Source organism: Punica granatum, chromosome 8 (assembly GCF_007655135.1).
Source record: "Punica granatum isolate Tunisia-2019 chromosome 8, ASM765513v2, whole genome shotgun sequence".
NCBI classification, from domain to species: Eukaryota; Viridiplantae; Streptophyta; class Magnoliopsida; order Myrtales; family Lythraceae; genus Punica; species Punica granatum.
This window is the reverse complement of record NC_045134.1, coordinates 20,484,540-20,503,759: the sequence shown is the minus strand read 5'-3', so window position 1 is coordinate 20,503,759 and position 19,220 is coordinate 20,484,540. Positions and strand designations below refer to the sequence as shown.

The following is a 19,220-nucleotide window of genomic DNA, read 5'->3' as shown; positions in this document are numbered from 1 at the left end:
CACCAATATCAACCAATATCTAATACTATTATATAAGCCACAAGTTGATGTCATAACATTGCATAATTTTCCCTTGGCAGGAAAGTCTAAGGTTCAATCACTGCATCATCCATATAAGTAATTTTCTTTAAATTAGAGTAAAGTAGATCAATTGTTGAGTAATTTACATGTGTTTCGAGTAAATTACATTTATTTTGAGAAATTAATTATGATAAAGTTACTTAATTTCTTAATAAATTACCTATTATATTAGTAATTTGCTTACAATATTAGTAAACCATAAGCATTTTAAGACAACTTTTACTTAAAGTTTTAGTAAAACATGTGAATGCATTGTACCACCATTTTTTGTGACTGCACAATAGAATCTCCTTATCTGGGTTTGTATTTGTGCTCACCTTGAGGTACAACACAAACTCTAAAACTATGAGTAACTTTTTTAACTCGCGTCACCTAATATCTAGAAGTCTTATGAGCCTTGATTATCTAGTTTTGAGTCGAAATGGTAGTGCTTTACTAAAAAGTAAAACTCTCTCAATTGTGAATTATATTTTCCAAGTGGAAATTGTCCTTTATAAAGGAACTTGCACTCCTCTCATATGGATGGATGAACCAGTACAAACAAACTTGCACTCTCAAAAATGAGATCAACTGGGAGGTTGGTCTCGAGATTTGGGTATAGGTTCAACCTTCCACTCATGTGAGAGAGAGAGAGGGAGAGAGGGATAGAGAGAGAGAGATCTAGGGGAATTAAAATAGAAGCATTTCATAAAGACAAGAAATAACATTATCAATGATAGTTAAATCACATCGTTTTTATTTAGAAAGATATGTCATTCTCCCACCATAATACATAAACATTAAATTACAAGAAACATTGAAGATTTCCACCTTACGAGAACATATATAGAATATATTTTAACGATACGAACAGAGGAAACATTCCCATGCTCGGTTTTATTTGATGAATTATATAAACTATATACTCTTTCACTGTCTCATTTGGTTTTAGTCGTGGTTGTTGTACCATGACCGGGATTGGAGATAATCTATAGTTTTCTTGTCCAACTGGAGTGCCTTGATCAAGACCTGAGGATCAATTGGTGGGTTAGCTCCAAACACCGCATTACCAACTGTTACAAGACCTGGGTTTTGGCTGTCAAAGATTGCGAATGCAACTGCGGGGGTCTTCCCAATGTTGAGCTGGAAGTGAATCATCGCTAATGGGAAGACAAACAGGTCCCCAGGCTTCAGGACTTTGGTGAAAAACCTGTTTCCGAGCATGTTTGATGAGACGAACCCAACATAGAGCTCACCCTCCATGCACATGAGGATCTCAGAGGCACGAGGGTGGAAGTGCGGTGGATTTGTGCCATTAGGGGCATAGTCGACGCGGACCAAAGAAACCCCTAGAGTGTTGACACCCGGAAGCGTGCTAACATCGACACCAGTGATAGAGGACCCGATCTTATTATCGGTACTTCGGGGAATGTTGAGCCCTTGGAAGAAGAAATCATCGGCGACTGTAAGATTCGGATTCTTGCAGAATTTTCCATTTACAAACACTGCATAAAGAGATGAAAATTAGAACATAGCTAATGATTATATGTGCATAAACAGGATGCATCATTCCCTCCAGACAAGCTCGAATTAAACGGAAGCTTTGTTCTAGTGTATGCATGCATATTGTAGGATAGGTTATACGTAAAAAAGATGGTCATATACATAAAAAGCTACCTATCTATCTATCTCTCTATAACAACACATCATATTGTGCATTTTTAAGATTACCAAAGAGAGTATGGCATTTTTTAAATACTCTTGCAACTATTATTTCATTTTTCTTTATTTTAATAAATTATTTTATCACATAATATACTTTGTTCAGCTTCCGCTGGATAAAAAAAGACAGTTTGTTTCATTAGGCAATTTAAAATTAAAATTTCTTGCTTTTCTTTTACTTAAGGTTTTAACTATTATTTTTTTATAATTTATTTTAATGAATAATAAAATAAAATAAAACTTTGTAATTGCCGTTTTATTATATTAGCTAGGTATTTTAATAATAAAATTGAACAATTCAAGAGTTGTATAATTGTGAGATAAATATTACAAAATTCTAAAATTTTGGGTATCATGAGAGATAATCAAATATTCTTTCTTGGGTTTTATAATTGTTACTTTTTTGTACTTTAATAGTTTAATTTATTATTTATTGTTAATTCAATTTTTAATGAACGATAAAAAGAAAATATAAAACCTCTGTAATCGAATTTACATGATATTAGGCATTTTAAAAGCGAGAATAAAGGACGATGGATCATATAGTTGTAACATAAATATAAATATACTAAAAAGTTCTAAAGTTTTGAGTATTGTGAGAAATAGATAAATATTTTCTTTTAGGTGACATACGTATATATAAACAGTTAGATATTATCTTTTGAGTGACATACAAATAAATATTCTTTTTCTTACCCAAACAATAAATGATCTTTTTTTTGGACGTGCATATTCTAGAAAATTCTAAGGAGAAATTGGGGAAAGAAGACAAGTAAGAAGGAGAAAGTGTTGCATATAATAAATACATGTGCCAAGTGGGATCATGAGCCACTAGGGTATCACCAAATCTTTTTGGTTTTTAGAATTATCACAAAAAACTACTATAAACACACACACAAAAATTGTGTCTTGTGACACAATTTCACATGGTATATCTGTTACACACGAGATATTTTCCAAGTAAAAGGAGAGTGCGTGGAAAAAATAGTTCATAAATGAATACTAATAATCATAATATGAGTTTGAAGTGCATATTGTTCTCATGAACGAATTTATCAGGCAAAATTCATAGATACAACTTATAGAAAGCTTAAAATTATATAAAAAGTATCCATGCTTCTATCTAACCAAATAGTTATACATGTATCAACTCTTCCAAAAATAGTTATATATATGTATCATTATTGTATTCTGCATGGTAGTAACTTGAGTCGAAAGACCCGTGTTGGTGTGGGGAATCATGCTAGTATACATATATATCACATAAATGTAAAAATATAGATATAGATATGGAAATACCAGCATCTTTGGGCTCTTTTATAGCCACACAAATGTCCTGAAGTGGACTAGGATCAGATGCAAAGCTGCTCGAGATCGCGAAAGCCCACACGAGAAGGACTACAAAGAGCTTCATTGGACTTAGTTATGTATATGTATTGGACTTAGTTATATATATGTATTGGACTACAAAGAGTACCTTCTGCTGCGAGGGATTGAAGCACATATAACAAGCCCTATTTATAGATAGTTGAGAGGCATTCACCAGATCAATACAAACGCGGCCAATTAAAGAAAAAGAACATGCAGAATTATATATGTGACGTGTGGAATCAGATTTTGTTGACTAGCATACGTAATGGAAATTGAAAGTTAGAGAAATGATTCATTCTCTTTTTATATATATAACTTTAAATCCACCGAAAATAAGCTACATATAATTAATTCAACCAAGATTTATAAGAAAATTTGAAATCACATCCGAAGCTTTCGAAATCAAAAACTCAACTCTTTCCATTCTACGAGAAAGAGATCATCTTATTATATAACTAAAACTCTTGCACATATTGCCACGTGTCAACACTTTATTTTTCTAACTTCATTTCATTTATTTTCTTTATATTTTTCTCCATACTACAAACATTAATTAGCTTTTATTTGATAATTAATTATTGTATAATAATAATAATAATAATACAAAAAAACCTAAATTTTGTTAAACGTCTCAGTTTTTTCATAAATTTTGTTTTGTAACAAAACAAATCATAAATTTTCTAAATTGTCTAAAAAATGACCTCTGTTATAAATTTCGTCAATTTTGCATACGTGGACTATTAACTTAAGACATAAATCCATAAACAAATAAGATAAGTTAAATAAATAAATTCAAATTTTCAAAAAAGTCTCAATTTCATCATAAATTTGGTTTGTAATGAAAAAAAACTATATGTTTTTGCTCCTAAAGTCGGCCCCGGCTAGCATCTCTTATGGACCATTTCTAAAAAAAATTTAAAATATGTATTTTTTAAATTACAAATCAAAATTCGAAACAAAAATGAGACTTTTCTAAAAACTTAGGTTATTTTTGTAAAGAAAAGAGAGGATGATCAAATAATGTGTAAATTTCGTGAGTCCTGTGAAGTTCACATAGGCAAATAGACGGCAAACTTAACGGAATGGTAACGGGAGGTCAAATTTGAGACGATTATCAAAACATATGTTTTTTTTATTACAAAACAAAATTTAGGACAAAACTGAGACGTTTTATAAAACTTAAGTTTTTTGTGTAATTTGCCCTAATAATAATAGTAATTTATTGAGGTCATTGGCCCTTAAATGTAAAACTAAGATCTCCCATTTGCACAATTGATTTGTGATTTGGGACGTGATGATCATTTTATGATATTAAAATTTTTAAAATTGTAAATTGAGAATTTATAATTTCCATTAATATTATCATAACTAGAAAATTGGATTTGTATAAATTAATATATGTACTAGTAATATTATTGCCGGCTAATCAAAGGGTGCGCAAAGAAACAAACTTAAAATTTTCTCTTGTAATAGTAAAAAGTACTTCTAATATCATGTGAGTATTCAGAACATTGACTGATGGATAATTAGATCGGAAGTTCTATAAGCATGCTAAAATTTGAGTTTGACTTATAAATGAATAAATTTGGCTATATTATACATATTTAGTGTGAATCGGCTAATGTTTTGTTATGTCTACACCACCAAAATATGTGCATTATACAAGCTAATGAGTAATGAAACTAATAAATAATAAGACATACATAAACCAATTTAATCAGAGCCAACAGTATGAAAAATTCAAAGGCATTGCAAAAGATAAAATATAAATTAAAAATATAAAATAATAATCATATTTATAACATCGATATATTTCCCTGCTGCGAAGCGCAAATTTGCTTGGTAGTTAGTAAATTTCTTTCCCCAAAGGACGAGGCAAAGACACATATATAACGTCAAGGGGAAAATAATAATATATATATTTTTTATAAAGTTCTTTAATAAAAATAGTACTTAATTTGCTCCTGTTTTCCCAACAACAGTTAACAGCTCGTTTGCATTATAAACTCCAACTTTTCCCCTAAAAATATTCTCTAAGGGCAAATTATAAAATACAAAATAAATCAACTGAATTTTCTAAAATTATTTTCAAATTGTTACACATATTCATCGTAAATTGTGCTATTCATTCACCCAAATTAACGTGGAGCTAAATTGGTCAAGATGCTTGGGACCAGTTTGAAGTCACCACTAATCGTTTTTGTAGGCTCGTAAGCCACCTATTTAATCCAATATGACTCAATACTCTAATTACCAATGAATTTTATTGTCGCTCTTTAAACTAGTGATCCAAATTTGGAGGCCCTATTACGATCCTATTGCTCAAATCAATAATCTCGCCCGAATCGGTATACCCATCCTTGGGTTCATTTCCTTAATTGTCAATTTTAAGAAATTAATCACCAATTGTTTTAACCTAGTGGGCCAAGTTCTTATCCGAATATATACATCTATATACATGAGTACCCATTACACGCATTCATTCTCATCCATACATCCCATACATTTACATGGATAAATTGCACTGTTGGTACAAAAATTATCGAAAGTTGCACAATTGGTAAAGAAATTTTTTTTACACCACAGGTACAAAACGTTTGAAAAATGTAACAATTAGGTACATCCTATCAATTTTGGATTGACAGCGTTAGCTTATGCCTACTTGGCAGATGACGTGTCACTTGCCATCTAACATGCAGCAAAAATATAATAAAATATTCATTTCTCAAATTTTTAAAATCCAATATTTTTGAAAAAAAGACACTATCCCGTCTCTCATGTCTCTCTCTCTCTCTCTCTCATGTCTATCTCTACTCTCTCCTCTCTTTTTCTCCTTCGTATTTGTTGGTCTCTCTTTCACGTTTCTTTCTCTCCTCTCTCTCCCCTCTATTTTTTTAGGCATAGTAAAATGAAAGAAAAATACTAAATAACTAATAAAGAAACACAAGTAGTCTCACTAGGTATCGAACATCTGACCTCTAGGTTAACAGGCGAACTTGTGACCTCTATGCCACTGCATTAGGTATCTCTCTCGCCTCTATTAGGCTCTCTCTTTCACGTATCTCTCTCTCTTGTCTCTTCTCTCTCTCCTGTCTCTCTCTCTCTCTCTATCAGTAGAACCACTCATCCTCACCGCCGCCCCCCCTCCTACACCATCGCCCAAGCCAAACCCACAAAAAAAATCCCATCTTTTTATGAAGAAAAACAAACAAAAATTAAAACAAACTCAGGAACAAGTTTTTACAGGAACCATAAATCTACATGAACGTGACCAGATCTAAGAATCCTCGACTACTTGGCAAGCATATGAAAATCTCAGTGGGAATGAGCCAGAGATATGAGAAGTTCAGTCACATGTTTCCACCTTCTCTCTCTCTCTCTCTCAACAGATCTTACAAATGGTGGGTAGGCAGCAAGAGTCGAACTTTTTCCCCGAATAAACAAAAAACGCCATGATTATGAACGCTACAATGCAAAAATGGAAATGGAAGAAGAAGGAGTAGAAATGGGAAGGAGTTGAGATTTTCAGCTTTCAAAATCTATGCTTTGTTTGGTTTTAAAGTTTATTTTTAACTCTACTTCACTTATCTTCAATTCAACAACACAATTATTACTTTTTGTTTTTTTCAATTTTTTTAACCGTTCAATTTGTTTTTAATATTAAATTCACTCAACTATTCATCACTTTTTTCACAATTTAACAACACAATCATTACTTTCTCTCAACTATTCATTACTTTTTCACACGTTTTCTCATAATTCAACAATACAATCATTACAATACAATTATATATATATATATACAAAGTTGGAATAAAGTTGAGTTTAACTCAACTCTAATCCCAAACAAGGCAACTTCCCGAAGATAGATTTTGCCTAGCAACTCAATTGGTTGCTCATGATGCCATGAATCAAGAGAGATCTCTCACCCCCTCTATTTCCTCTCTCTTTCTTCCTCCCCATACTTTCTCTCTCTCTAGTTGAGCTCCGAAGATGGTGTGGTTTCAATTTCAGAGAGAGAGAGAGAGATCTAGTTCATAGAGGGTTCAAGCCTCCCAGAGAACCAAGGAAGGAGACAAACAGTGCATGCATAGGCTTCACGTTAGAGAGAGAGGAGAAAGAGAAAAGAGAGATGAGAGAGAGAAAGAGAAAAGAGAGAGAGGCATACGTGAGACTATTTCCATCCTATGTTTCTCATGTTTTTGGTAGAAAAAAGGTGTAACTAAAGGGATTCGAACAATGGATTCAAGGAAAAATAAGAGTGACTCTTACTACCCCTGACGTTGCTTCTTGTATCCCATGTTTCTCATTTGAGTCTCTAATCTGGGTCCCATACTACCACATAGCCTTCACGTCAGACAGAGACCAACTCAATGAAAAGAAAAACTCATCACGATCGGGTGTAACTGCCTTGGTAACTTTGGCCATTTAGTTATGGGAGTTCTTTACTGAATATGGTGAAAGGCAAATATGGTATTCCATATTATTCTATTTCTGAGTTTACATGGGTTGTTGCTGCTTTGAAAGGGAAAGCAATCTATATTGTGCTGTTGAAGTTGCTTTAAAACAAGTTAACTTGCTTTAACATTGTCTCTTCTGCTCTGCTATTTGTACCATTTCGTTACATCTTAATAAAAGTTTTGTACCCATATGTTACATTTTAATAAAGTTTTGTACCCATTTGTTAAATCATGCTAAAATATTTGAGCTTACGTATAATATGACTTGTTACGTCACGTACCACGTCATAAAGTCTTCACGGCATCGGCGAAAATTGACGGACTGGCCTTGATTGAAATAATTTGATACGTTTTGTACCAAATTGTTACGAAAAAATATTTTGCACTGTCCATGTTACAACTTAAAAAGTTTTGTATCACCCAAGTAATTTTCCTTGGTTCACAGGGACGGGGTATGGTTGGGGATAACGCGGGTATGGATAAGTCAAGAAATGGTGAAATTGATAATTACGATTTGGGTTTTCTGAGGAGTTGGAAGTATGAGAATTTAGATTTTGGAGGAAGTTCGGATTTTGGCATATAAAATCCTAACGGATAAAATTTATTTGGATCCGATATTTTTTTTTTATCGAAGAAGAAGAAGAAGAACAGGTAAGAGGAAATTTGGGATGAAATTGAAGTAGGAGAGTATAATTGGGAGTGAAATTGTAGTGGGAAAATGAGGTATAAAATTGAAGTAGGATAGTCCTAACTCAAGGGTCTCATAGTTAGGTGATTGATTTGACTAGTTAACCAACGGCCAGGTAGGATTAATAGCTCCATTTACCTAATTTCATTCACGTGGGCAGAAAAATTGAAGAATTGGAATCTCTGGCGGAAAAAAATGTTGAGGATCTAAGAATTAGGTGATTAATTGGCTATTTGAATTCAAATTTGGATAATCACGTTAATTCGACGTTTAAATTAATGAGTTTGGGTCTCTAATTCACCCACTTAGATAAGTTATAGAATTTAATGGGAAAGGCTATATGCCTCGAGGGAAATAGCACTTTTCTTAGTCTTGGGGTTTAATTAACCACATTCACCTGGCTTAATAAAAAAATAATAACAAAACGAATAATATTGTTTAGACTTAGGAATAGGACATAGAAATTCTACTAGGCCAAAGACATTAGACGGGGTTAACTGCATGGACGATACAAAAAGTTTTGAAAAGTTGCAAAATTAATACAAAAGGTTTTTTTGTTACACAATGATATAAATTGTTTGAAAATGTTTCATTCAAGGCCATTCCGTCAAATACCCATCCACTATGTCGTATTTTGCTGACATGTCATAATATATCCGATGTGGCACAAAAAATATACCAAATTATTCATTTCTAAATTTTTAATTAAAGTAAATTAGTTAAAGAAAATAAAATCTAATTAAAAAGATACTCTCGCAAGTTGGAAGTTTGGGAATTTGGATTTTGGGGGAAGTTCGGATTTGGCATATAAAATCCTAATGGATGAAATTGATTTGGATCCGATATTCTTTTGATCGAAGAAGAAGAAGACCAACAAGTAGGAGGAAATTTGGGATGAAATTGAAGTAGGAGAGTATAATTAGGAGTGAAATTGTAGTGGGAAAATGAGGAATAAAATTGAAGTAGGATAGTCCTAACTCACGGGTCTCATAGTTAGGGTATTAATTTGACTAGTTAACTCACTGCCAGGTAGGATTAATAGTTCCATTTACCTGATTTCCACCACCTGGACAGTAAAATTGAAGAATTGGAATCTCTGGCCGAACAAAATGTTGAGGGTCTAAGTGTGAATTATGTTTAATTGGCTATTTGATGTCAAATTTGGATAATCACGTTAATTCGACATTTAAATTCATGAGTTTGGGTCACTAATCACCCACTTGGAGAAGTTATAGAATTTAATTGGAAAGGCTATATGCCTTGAGGGAAATAGCACTTTTCTTAGTCTTGGGGTTTAACTAACCACATTCACCTATCTTAATAAAAAAAAAAATAACGAAACGAATAGTATTGGTTAGACTTAGGAATTGGACTTAGAAATTCTTCTAGGCCAAAGACATTAGACGGGGTTAATTGTATGGACGATACGAAAAGTTTTGAAAAGTTGCACCATTGATACAAAAAGTTTTTTTTTTGTTACACAGTCGATATAAAATGTTTGAAAATGTTTCATTCAAGGCCATTCTGTCAAATGCCCATCCACTCCGTCGTATTTTGTTGACGTGTCATAATGTATTCGATGTGGCACAAAAAATATAATCAATTATTCATTTTCTAAATTTTTAATTAAAGTAAATAAAATAAAATCCAATTAAAAAAGAACACTCCCGCACATCTTTCTCCTATCTTTCACGCCTCTCTCTTCTCTCTCAGTGTCAGACTGCCCTCGACGAGAATCTCTCCCTTGGGTCTCTCAAGCCACGGGGCAATTTGAGAGACCAGCTTCGAGAGACCCACTCAGCTACTGCCACGTGGCAGTGCGAGCCTCACGCTATAGCAACTGACTTTGACTTTTTTTATAATTAATGAAATCTTGTCGTTGGGCATCCCCAACGGCCAAATTTTTATTTTTATTTTTTTATAAATTTATATTTACAAAATAATTAGCTATATAAATTACCTCATTTTAAGGAGAATAAGAAGAGATGTGGTGACGAGAAAAAAGAATCAAGAAGAACATGTAAAGTATGATAAGAGAAAATACTTGCTTTGAAGAAAAGATCGAATGAAGAATATAATATATATATATATATATATGTATATATATATATATTGAGAAATGGTTCTTAGAGAAAAAGATGAAAGAGTAAAAACTTGAAAAGAAAAGTAAATTAAAAATAACGAGTTACACGCTTATTTATTTTTTAACTTGTGAATTTTTTTATCATCGAAAAATAATAGTTTAAAATTCAATTTAACAACTTTGTATTAGTCTCTCTACACATTGATATACTTTAAGAGCATATAAATTAGTGTCTATTGCTCATACATTAACCATAATCCTTTTAAGTCAACAAATTTTTTTATAATTAATTGTATAAGAGACAAATAGTATATCATATAGAGATATAATTTTATTTGTTTCTAAAAGTAAAGATTTAATAGCGTATATATTAGCCTCTATAAGTCAAGATCATATAAATTAGTATCTACTGCTCATACATTAACCATACTCTTTTTAAGTGAACCATTTTTTATAATTAATTGAATTAGGAAAAATAATTATTTGTTTATGAAAATAAAGATTTAGAGATAAATAACATCACATATAAAGAGATATATCTTATTTGTTTCTAAAAGTGAAGATTTAGAAACAAAACAGTTAAGTGTCTAATTTTTGTTTCTGTAGATTATTTGTGTTGTAGTGATACTTGTATATAAAAAATTAGTATACGCTCTTGCCTTTCCATACTTATCATATTGTTTGATTAGACTACATTTATTTTAAAATAAACCACACTATATTAAATTATTAATGTCAGAACCTCATTTTGGCCCACCGGCTCCAACAGAGATCACCATCCGATGCTTGGGTCACTATTCATGGTCGGGCCGACAAAAGTGAACACGTAGGCACGGAGACATGAACTACAGAAAAGAGACAGGGACTATTAGAAAGGCACCAGAGGGGCAATCAGAAGAACAGACAAGCAACGAGCCCCAAAACAGCAGAAACTGACACTGTGGCACTATTCACCATCGGATCACCAGGGCATTAGAAGGTATCAAATATGAGACTCTAAAAATCCCTCTTAGTACCAAAATGACCAATGGCACCTCCGAGCGCATTTCAGAAGTTTCTAGCTTAAGCGGGGCACTCCCCAAACAGTCGCAGACTCCTTCCTAATGGGGACTCGGGACGCTCGATCCACAAACAGATAAACGACACCCGGAAACAGGCCTACACACACCCAAGGGTCACCAGGACCAGGGAACAGGTTTCAAACTACTTTTCGGAACTCATCTTGATCTCCCGAGTGGATCCCGACCCAGGAAAATGTGACCCTTTTCTGCACAGAAACATAGCCAGAGACCCCTTTTAACAAATCGTCAATGTACGAAATCTACGCCAGTCAATCTCAAGGACCTCAAGGGCTTTGGAGATAGACCCTGATCACATTGCACAATCATTTATTTAGATTCCCGAATATCCATTCGCGCGCAGAGTAAAAGGGCTATCAGACGGAATCTCGCGCTTAGAAGGGAAAGATGTTAAGCGCCGAATCTGCACCACGACTTGAACCCCAGGGGTTAGGAAATCATTTTGGCTCGGACCAAGCAAAGCATATCGATTTCCGGAGTGATGTTTTAATGGTCACGAACACCTCCCTGCAAGCCTTCGGGACTCGTTTTTTACAAACATAGATCGCAGTGGTCTCCGAATGCATCAGAACACTTGGGAAACACTGAGAGAGCCCCATTCGCGGATTCCTAGAATGTCTCTAGTTATCGGTGTGCGCACCCAAATTTCATCTCGTCGGGGCACGTATACGCCCGCCTATGCAAAACGCCTTGGGAATGTCCACCTTCCCGGGGACGCGCGACGAACGTGCGTGAGAAGGAGTCGCCACTTACTGTTTACGACCCTGTGCGAACCCGAATTTCGTCTGGTCGAGGAACGCATGCGCGCGCCTAAATGCAACGCGGCTTGGGAGTGTCCACCTTCCCGGGGACGCGCGACAAACGCACGTGAGAAGGAGTCGCCACTTGCCATTTTACGACCCGAAGGTCGAGGGCCGGCAAGTTACCCAGGTCTAGGGGTACGGGGTACACCTAAAATGCTAAGGCAATGGTCTGTACGGAACCGAAGATTCCGAATTCGGGGGTTCTATTACGTGTGGGCCTATATCCCACACGCCTTTCGGTACTCTAGCTTGTCTAGGCTTGCCATTTTAATTTAATTACCGCTTAATTAAGTTCCGCTCATCTTATGCGTTTTGACACCGTAAATTCGAAGAAGCACTCTGACCGTCTACTCTCCGACTGGGATTTTACATAAATGTATGTATAATATAAGAACCTTACAATGTTCTCTCAAATAAATAAAAGACAAGCTACAATGACTAAATCCCGGTCGGTTCGCATTCGGCCATGATTTCACTCACGCTCACCGTATATTTTGGGAAAGACCGAATTTTAAATTAATATACGCACTCAATGTAAGGGTGGTGAACCCTGTGATCGATGGATAGGGGCGTTGGACCCATGTAAGTCGTATCCTAAGGATCGAGCTCGACCCGCATATCAAAACACGTGCAGAAATCATAACAAGTAAGTATAATTAAACACGCAATGGATTTTGTTATTGCCGAATTTACGTGAATTAACCAATTATTAATCGGGATATTTTGGCATGAAAAATCCTATCCTAAAGCAAGCAAAAGGCAAGAGGGGAATGGCATGTAGCATTCAGCATCATTTACCGGACCTGACAGACTGTGTATGTCCGTGATCAAGTCTCGAATGTGTGGGTTGTTTTTAGATTATTCTGTATCGTGAAAATATGGCTTTTACAGATTAAAAGTATTTTCACCTAAAAACCCAAAACCTAACCCCCTATTTGACTATTGCTCATGTTTGATTTAAGCCGAGTTTGTGATTCATTTGTTTTCCCATGTTTTGACCAATTTTATGCACAAACCTACGTTAGGATTACGGCAGGACAAGAACCGGTAATCATGCCCTTGAATCAGTAAATATGTGTGTGCATGTAAAAACAAGACTACGCTGTACGTATCTCGGTACTTTTGAAATTGTGAATTTTGAAAAGGGCATGATTAACAGTTCTTGAACTGTCGACGCGATTACAAATTATTAATCAATTCGTGCAATCCAATTAAAGAAATCAAGTGATTTAATTTAGTCAAATTTAACGTCCCGATTATCCCGTATGTAGAATTTTAGGTTAATTAAAAATTTGCCGAATGCTTTAGTCTACGGATTTCGAGCCGTCGAGATAGCCATTAGTTGACCGCCCGATAAACTCTAATTTCCAACGTGGTCAAATAATTACAAAAATGAAATATTTAAATGGGTCACATGCATTGTCGGTGGGTGATCCAAGTAGAAAAGGGCAGGATATTTTATAAAATGTCCAGGGACTGAATTGAACGACTGATTTGAAAATTCTAAAAAATTAGGGACTGATCTGAAAATTCTAAAAGATTGGGGACTGATTTGAAAATTCTAAAAAAATAGGGACTGTGTAAAAAAATTACTGAAAGTGTCCTAGGGCTTATTTGAAATGAATTTGAAAATCGGGACTGATCTGAAAATAAATAAATAAAAATAGCACCCAGGACTAAACTGAAACAACTTGGAAAGTTCTTTGGGATGCTTGAAAAATTATGGGAATTTCAGGACTGATTGGAAAATAGTAAAATGACAAAAATAAAATGAGTCCTCTGGACAGAAATGTAACAAAATGGAAAGTTAGTTTAAAATCGGTTCGGGATTAAATCCGATCACCCAGGCGGACCCAAGAAACCACTCAATTCACATTATATCCATCAAGCAAGCAATAATATTCAGGAAATGAGCCCTAATCATGCCACTAAGTCGAGGATTTACCTGGTTTGGGAAGTTGAGGGGTGATTCTGTAAATAAGAAAAAATAAAAAAATAAAACAGTCGGGCGAGCTGGGCTGGGCCGGTCTGAGCTGGATTGGGCCGAACGGGCCTGCTGGGATTTGGACTGGGCCGCACTGGGCTGATGGGCCGGACTGGGCCGAGCTGGGCTGGGCCGTTGCTGGGCTGGGCCATCCGCTGCTGGACTGGACCGGCGCTGCTGGACTGAGCCGCAAGCTGGGCTGCTGGGCGGCGCGTGTCTGTTCGACCCGGAAAACCACGGCAGACCCGATTAGGAAGGAAACGAAAATAGAGAGAAGGAAAGGGGTGGTCTCGGCGGTTTGATGGAGGATGCTCGCGCGACGGGGAGCTCTGGTGGAGCGGGAGCTACGGGGAGCGTCTGGAGCTGAGGACGAAATCGGTGTGGGAGCCGACGGTCGCGGGGGGAGCTGCGGGTCAGAAAAACTCGAGCTGAGGATCGTTCGTCTTCGAGTTGGGGATCGTTCGTCCGCGAGCTGAGGGGCGTCCGTCCGCGAGCTGAGGGGCGTCCGTCCGCGAGCTGAGGGGCGTCCGTCCGCGAGCTGAGGGGCGTCCGAGTTCGAGCTGCGGTCGTTCGTCGTCTGCGAGCTGGGGGATTGGTGTTCGAGCTGCCGGTTTTTCAAAACCGAGAGAGGCCGAGAGAAAGAGAGAGCACCCCCCCCCCCCCAAAAATCGAGTTGAGAGAGAGAGGATCCCCCCCCCAGAAGAAAATCCAGCTGAGGGATTCGAGAACCGCTCTTCAAGCTTTCAGCTCCGGTTTTTCTTTTTTTTTTCCTCAAAAAATTGATGAGCTTTTGGGATTTTTTTTCTGTGAGTTGCCGAAATCCCCTCCTCCCGAATCTGAGCCCAGGGATCCCTTTAAGAATCAATCCGAGAGAGAGAGAGAGAGAGAGAGAGAGATAGCTAGGGTTTATTTTTTCCTTTTCGGTAGTTGAGGGAAATCCGGCCAATCCCCGGAGAATCGGCTGGAAGTTACCTTCCTTGAAGACGGGATCTCGGAAGTGCAGAAGAGGAAAGGAAGAAGAAGAACAGGGAAAGTCAAACTTCGTTTGACTTTTTTTTTTTTGTTCGGGTGGTGCAACGGTCGGTCAGATCAGCTCTGACCGACCCTGCCCATCCGTCCTGTCGGTCAGACCGGCTCTGACCGGTTCTGACCGACTTGACCTCCTTCTTTTTTTTTTTTTAAAGAAAAATGTGATAAATTGGGAAATGACAATTTTGCCCCCTGGAGCCGATGGACCGAAATTGGGTGCTGACAGCTCACCTTCACCGCCTCGCTGCACGCTATGGGAAGATCAACAGGGGCATCCCGGTTCAGCCGCTCTCCTACTTCTTTCCTGGGCCTCCACACATCGTCGGAGGTACTCTTGACGGTCCCTACTCGGATTCAGACAGCGAGCCTGTTGACCTGCCAAACATATGCGCCGTCACCGAGGAGACAATTCCAGGGACTTACATCCGCCTCGCGCAGGAAAATGAGAAACTCAACAACTGGACCTCAGTCCCGCGTTACTCGGCTGTAATCGCCGATGTGTAAGGCCATCTATGTTTTGATATTCCCCGCGTGTCGGCATAGCCATAAGCCACACGACGGAAGAGGGATTCTTGTTATGGCATTCCGCTCTCATCATTAATAAAATCCCTACATGCATTTTTCAGAACTCTCTTGTCTTCTTTCTTTCTCTCTCACTTATTCGCAGCACTTTAAATTTTCTAAGACAATTTATTTAAATCGCCAGGCTCCACTCGAATCTGAGTCTTCGACGCGTCGATTCGAACCCATCCAAGGAACTCCTTGAAGAGTCCCGACCCATATACTTCGGGGAAGGACTCGACGAGGATGGTCGAGTGCCCGAGATAGAAGAGAGTTTGCGCCGCCTTGAGAACCGCCAACTCACTTCCGTAGAGCCGACAGAGGAGATCAATGTGGGTACCGAAGAAGAACCTCGCATCTTAAAGATCGGGACGGGTCTCGACTCTACACAACGAGCCAGGATGATAGAATTTTTAACCGACTACCAAGAGGTCTTCGCTTGGTCCTATGCTGACATGCCGGGCTTAGATCCATCGATTGTCAAGCACTTCCTGCCGCTTGATACAGAGAGGTTTCCACCCAAGAGACAACACTTACGGCGGCAACGTGCTGGCCTTCTCCTTCGCATCAAAGAGGAGATTATTAAACAAATCAACGCAGGGTTCCTAGAGGTTTGTAATTATTCTGAATGGGTAGCGAATATCGTGCCCGTAGAGAAGAAGGATGGAAGAGTTAGAGTCTGCGTCGACTACAGAGACCTCAACAAAGCCAGTCCCAAAGATAACTTCCCCCTACCTCACATTGACGTTTTAGTCGACAACACAGCACGCCACACGTTGTTCTCCTTCATGGATGGCTTATCCGGATATAACCAGATTCGGATGGCCGAAGAGGACAAGATCAAGACGACGTTCATCACAATGTGGGGCACTTTCTGTTACCGAGTCATGCCCTTCGGCCTCAAAAACGCCGGGGCAACATATCAAAGGGCGATGGTCACGCTATTCCACGACATGATGCACAAAGAAATCGAGGTCTACGTTGACGACATGATTGCCAAATCCAAAGAAGGAGAGGACCACCTGGTTAATTTAAAACGCCTTTTTGACCGCCTCAAGAGGTACAAGCTCAGACTCAACCCGACGAAGTGCACATTCGGCGCTAAGTCAGGGAAACTGTTAGGATTTGTGGTCAGTGAGCGAGGCATTGAGGTTGACCCGGACAAGGTGAAGGCAATCAGGGAGCTACGTCCGCCATCGATGGCCCGCGAAGTACGAGGTTTCTTGGGACGGCTGAATTACATTGCAAGATTTATCGCAAACCTGACAGACAAATGTCGACCACTCTTTCGTCTGCTTCGTAAAAATGCAGCAATTGAATGGGACGAGGAATGTCAGAAGGCCTTCGATACTATCAAGGCATATTTGGCTCAGCCACCAGTGCTAGTTCCGCCGACACCAGATCGTCCGCTGATCCTTTACTTGACAGTGCGTCGGCAATCCCTAGGATGCATGTTAGGGCAGGAAGACGAGTCCACGCGTACAGAACACGCCATTTATTATTTGAGCAAGAAGTTTACCGAAGGAGAGTCTAACTACCCAGAGATTGAGAAGATATGTTGCGCGCTAGTGTGGGTTATGCAGAGACTTCGACAATACACGCTCTACCACAGAATCCGCTTATTGTCAAAGGCGGATCCCCTGAAGTACTTGCTCGATAGTCCATCTTCCATTAAGAACATTTCAAAGTGGCGATGTCAGCTGACAGAATATGACATTGAATATGTGCCCCGTACATCAGTTAAGGGGCAGGCAATTGCAGATCACTTAGCGGAGTTCCCAATCGAAGACGATACGCCAATCAACTCTAATTTTCCGGACGAAGGGATTCTCCAAGTGGATAGTGAGGAGAACAAATTCGCATGGAAGATGTATTTCGACGGCGCAGTGAATTCCACCGGTTCTGGTATCGGCGCAGTGCTGATATCCCCCGACGGACGTTATTATCCGATTGCAGCAAAAGTCGATTTTCCTTGCACCAACAACGTGGCCGAATACGAGGCATGCATCCTTGGCCTGCAAGCGGCGATCGACTTCAAGGTGAAGGAATTGGAAGTGTTCGGAGATTCTATGCTTACAATCTTCCAGACTCTGGGGCAATGGAAGACGAAGGACGAGAAACTAGTGCCATATCACGATTATCTTGAGGAGTTAGCGGAGAACTTCGAGAAAATCTCATTCACATACACACATCGCATCAAGAACCAATTTGCAGATGCACTCGCGACGCTCGCTTCCATGGTGAGCATCACGAAAGAAAACCTCATTGAACCACTCGAGATCGAGATCGCCAAAGGCCCTGCTCACTGCGACGCAATCGAGGCGACCGATGAGCAGCCATGGTACGAAGACATTAAGCATTTCTTGCAAACCGGTCAATACCCTACATTCGCTAACCGTCGTGATCGAAAAACACTTCGGCGACTCGCAGCACATTATTTCCTGAGTGGAGAAACTCTCTATCGCCGTTCTTTTGACGCCACACTACTCCGGTGTGTTGACGAAGTCGAGGCACAACGTCTCATGGGAGAGATACACGAAGGGAGCTGCGGACCCCACATGAGCGGGCTTATGCTTGCCAAGAAACTCATGCGTTTGGGTTACTTTTGGTCCACCATGGAAGCCGATTGCGTCAAACATGTCAAGCATTGCCACTTGAGCCAGGTGTATGCCGACCAGATCAAAGCACCGCCTAACGAGTTGCGCCCGATGGCAGCCCCATGGCCCTTTTCAATGTGGGGTATCGACGTGATCGGTCCTATCAACCCCAAAGCATCCAACGGACACCAATTCATTTTGGTGGCGATAGACTATTTTACCAAGTGGGTCGAGGCCGTAACGCTTGCTTCAGTCACAGCAAATGCCATGGCACGTTTTCTCAAGCGTGACATCATCGCCCGATACGGAGTTCCCGAGACGATCATCACCGACAATGCCAAGAACCTAAACAACAAGGTCATTGACGAGCTTTGTGAGCGATTCAAAGTGCATCACCGTAACTCCACTCCATACCGTCCCCAAATGAACGGTGCAGTGGAGGCTGCAAACAAAAATATCAAGAAGATCATCGAGAAAATGACGGTGACTTACAAAGATTGGCACGAGATGCTTCCTTTCGAGCTCTTGGCATACCGAACATCTATCCGCTCTTCAACCGGGGCAACCCCGTATTCTTTGGTCTACGGCATGGAGGCCGTCCTCCCGATCGAAGTGGAGATTCCTTCCATGAGGGTCCTCGCCGAGACCGAACTTGAAGAAGCAGAATGGGCGAAGCAACCTTGGGAACAGCTCAATCTCATTGACGAGAAGCGGCTAACGGCACTCTGTCACAGTCAATGCTACCAACAGAGAATGGCCCGAGCGTTCAATGCGAGAGTCCGC

General features: G+C 38.9%; 1 protein-coding gene across 1 annotated transcript; it reads right to left on the bottom strand.

Annotated features, from left to right (window-relative positions):
- Positions 1-782: 782 nt before the first annotated feature.
- On the bottom strand, positions 783-3,285 carry LOC116187325 (germin-like protein subfamily 1 member 13). Its single transcript, XM_031515982.1, has 2 exons — positions 3,082-3,285; positions 783-1,565 (listed from the first exon to the last, which is right to left on the bottom strand). The coding sequence occupies exons 1-2, from the start codon at positions 3,194-3,196 to the stop codon at positions 1,009-1,011; spliced, it is 672 nt and encodes a 223-aa protein (XP_031371842.1). The 5' UTR covers positions 3,197-3,285; the 3' UTR covers positions 783-1,008.
- Between the last annotated feature and the right edge of the window lie 15,935 nt (positions 3,286-19,220).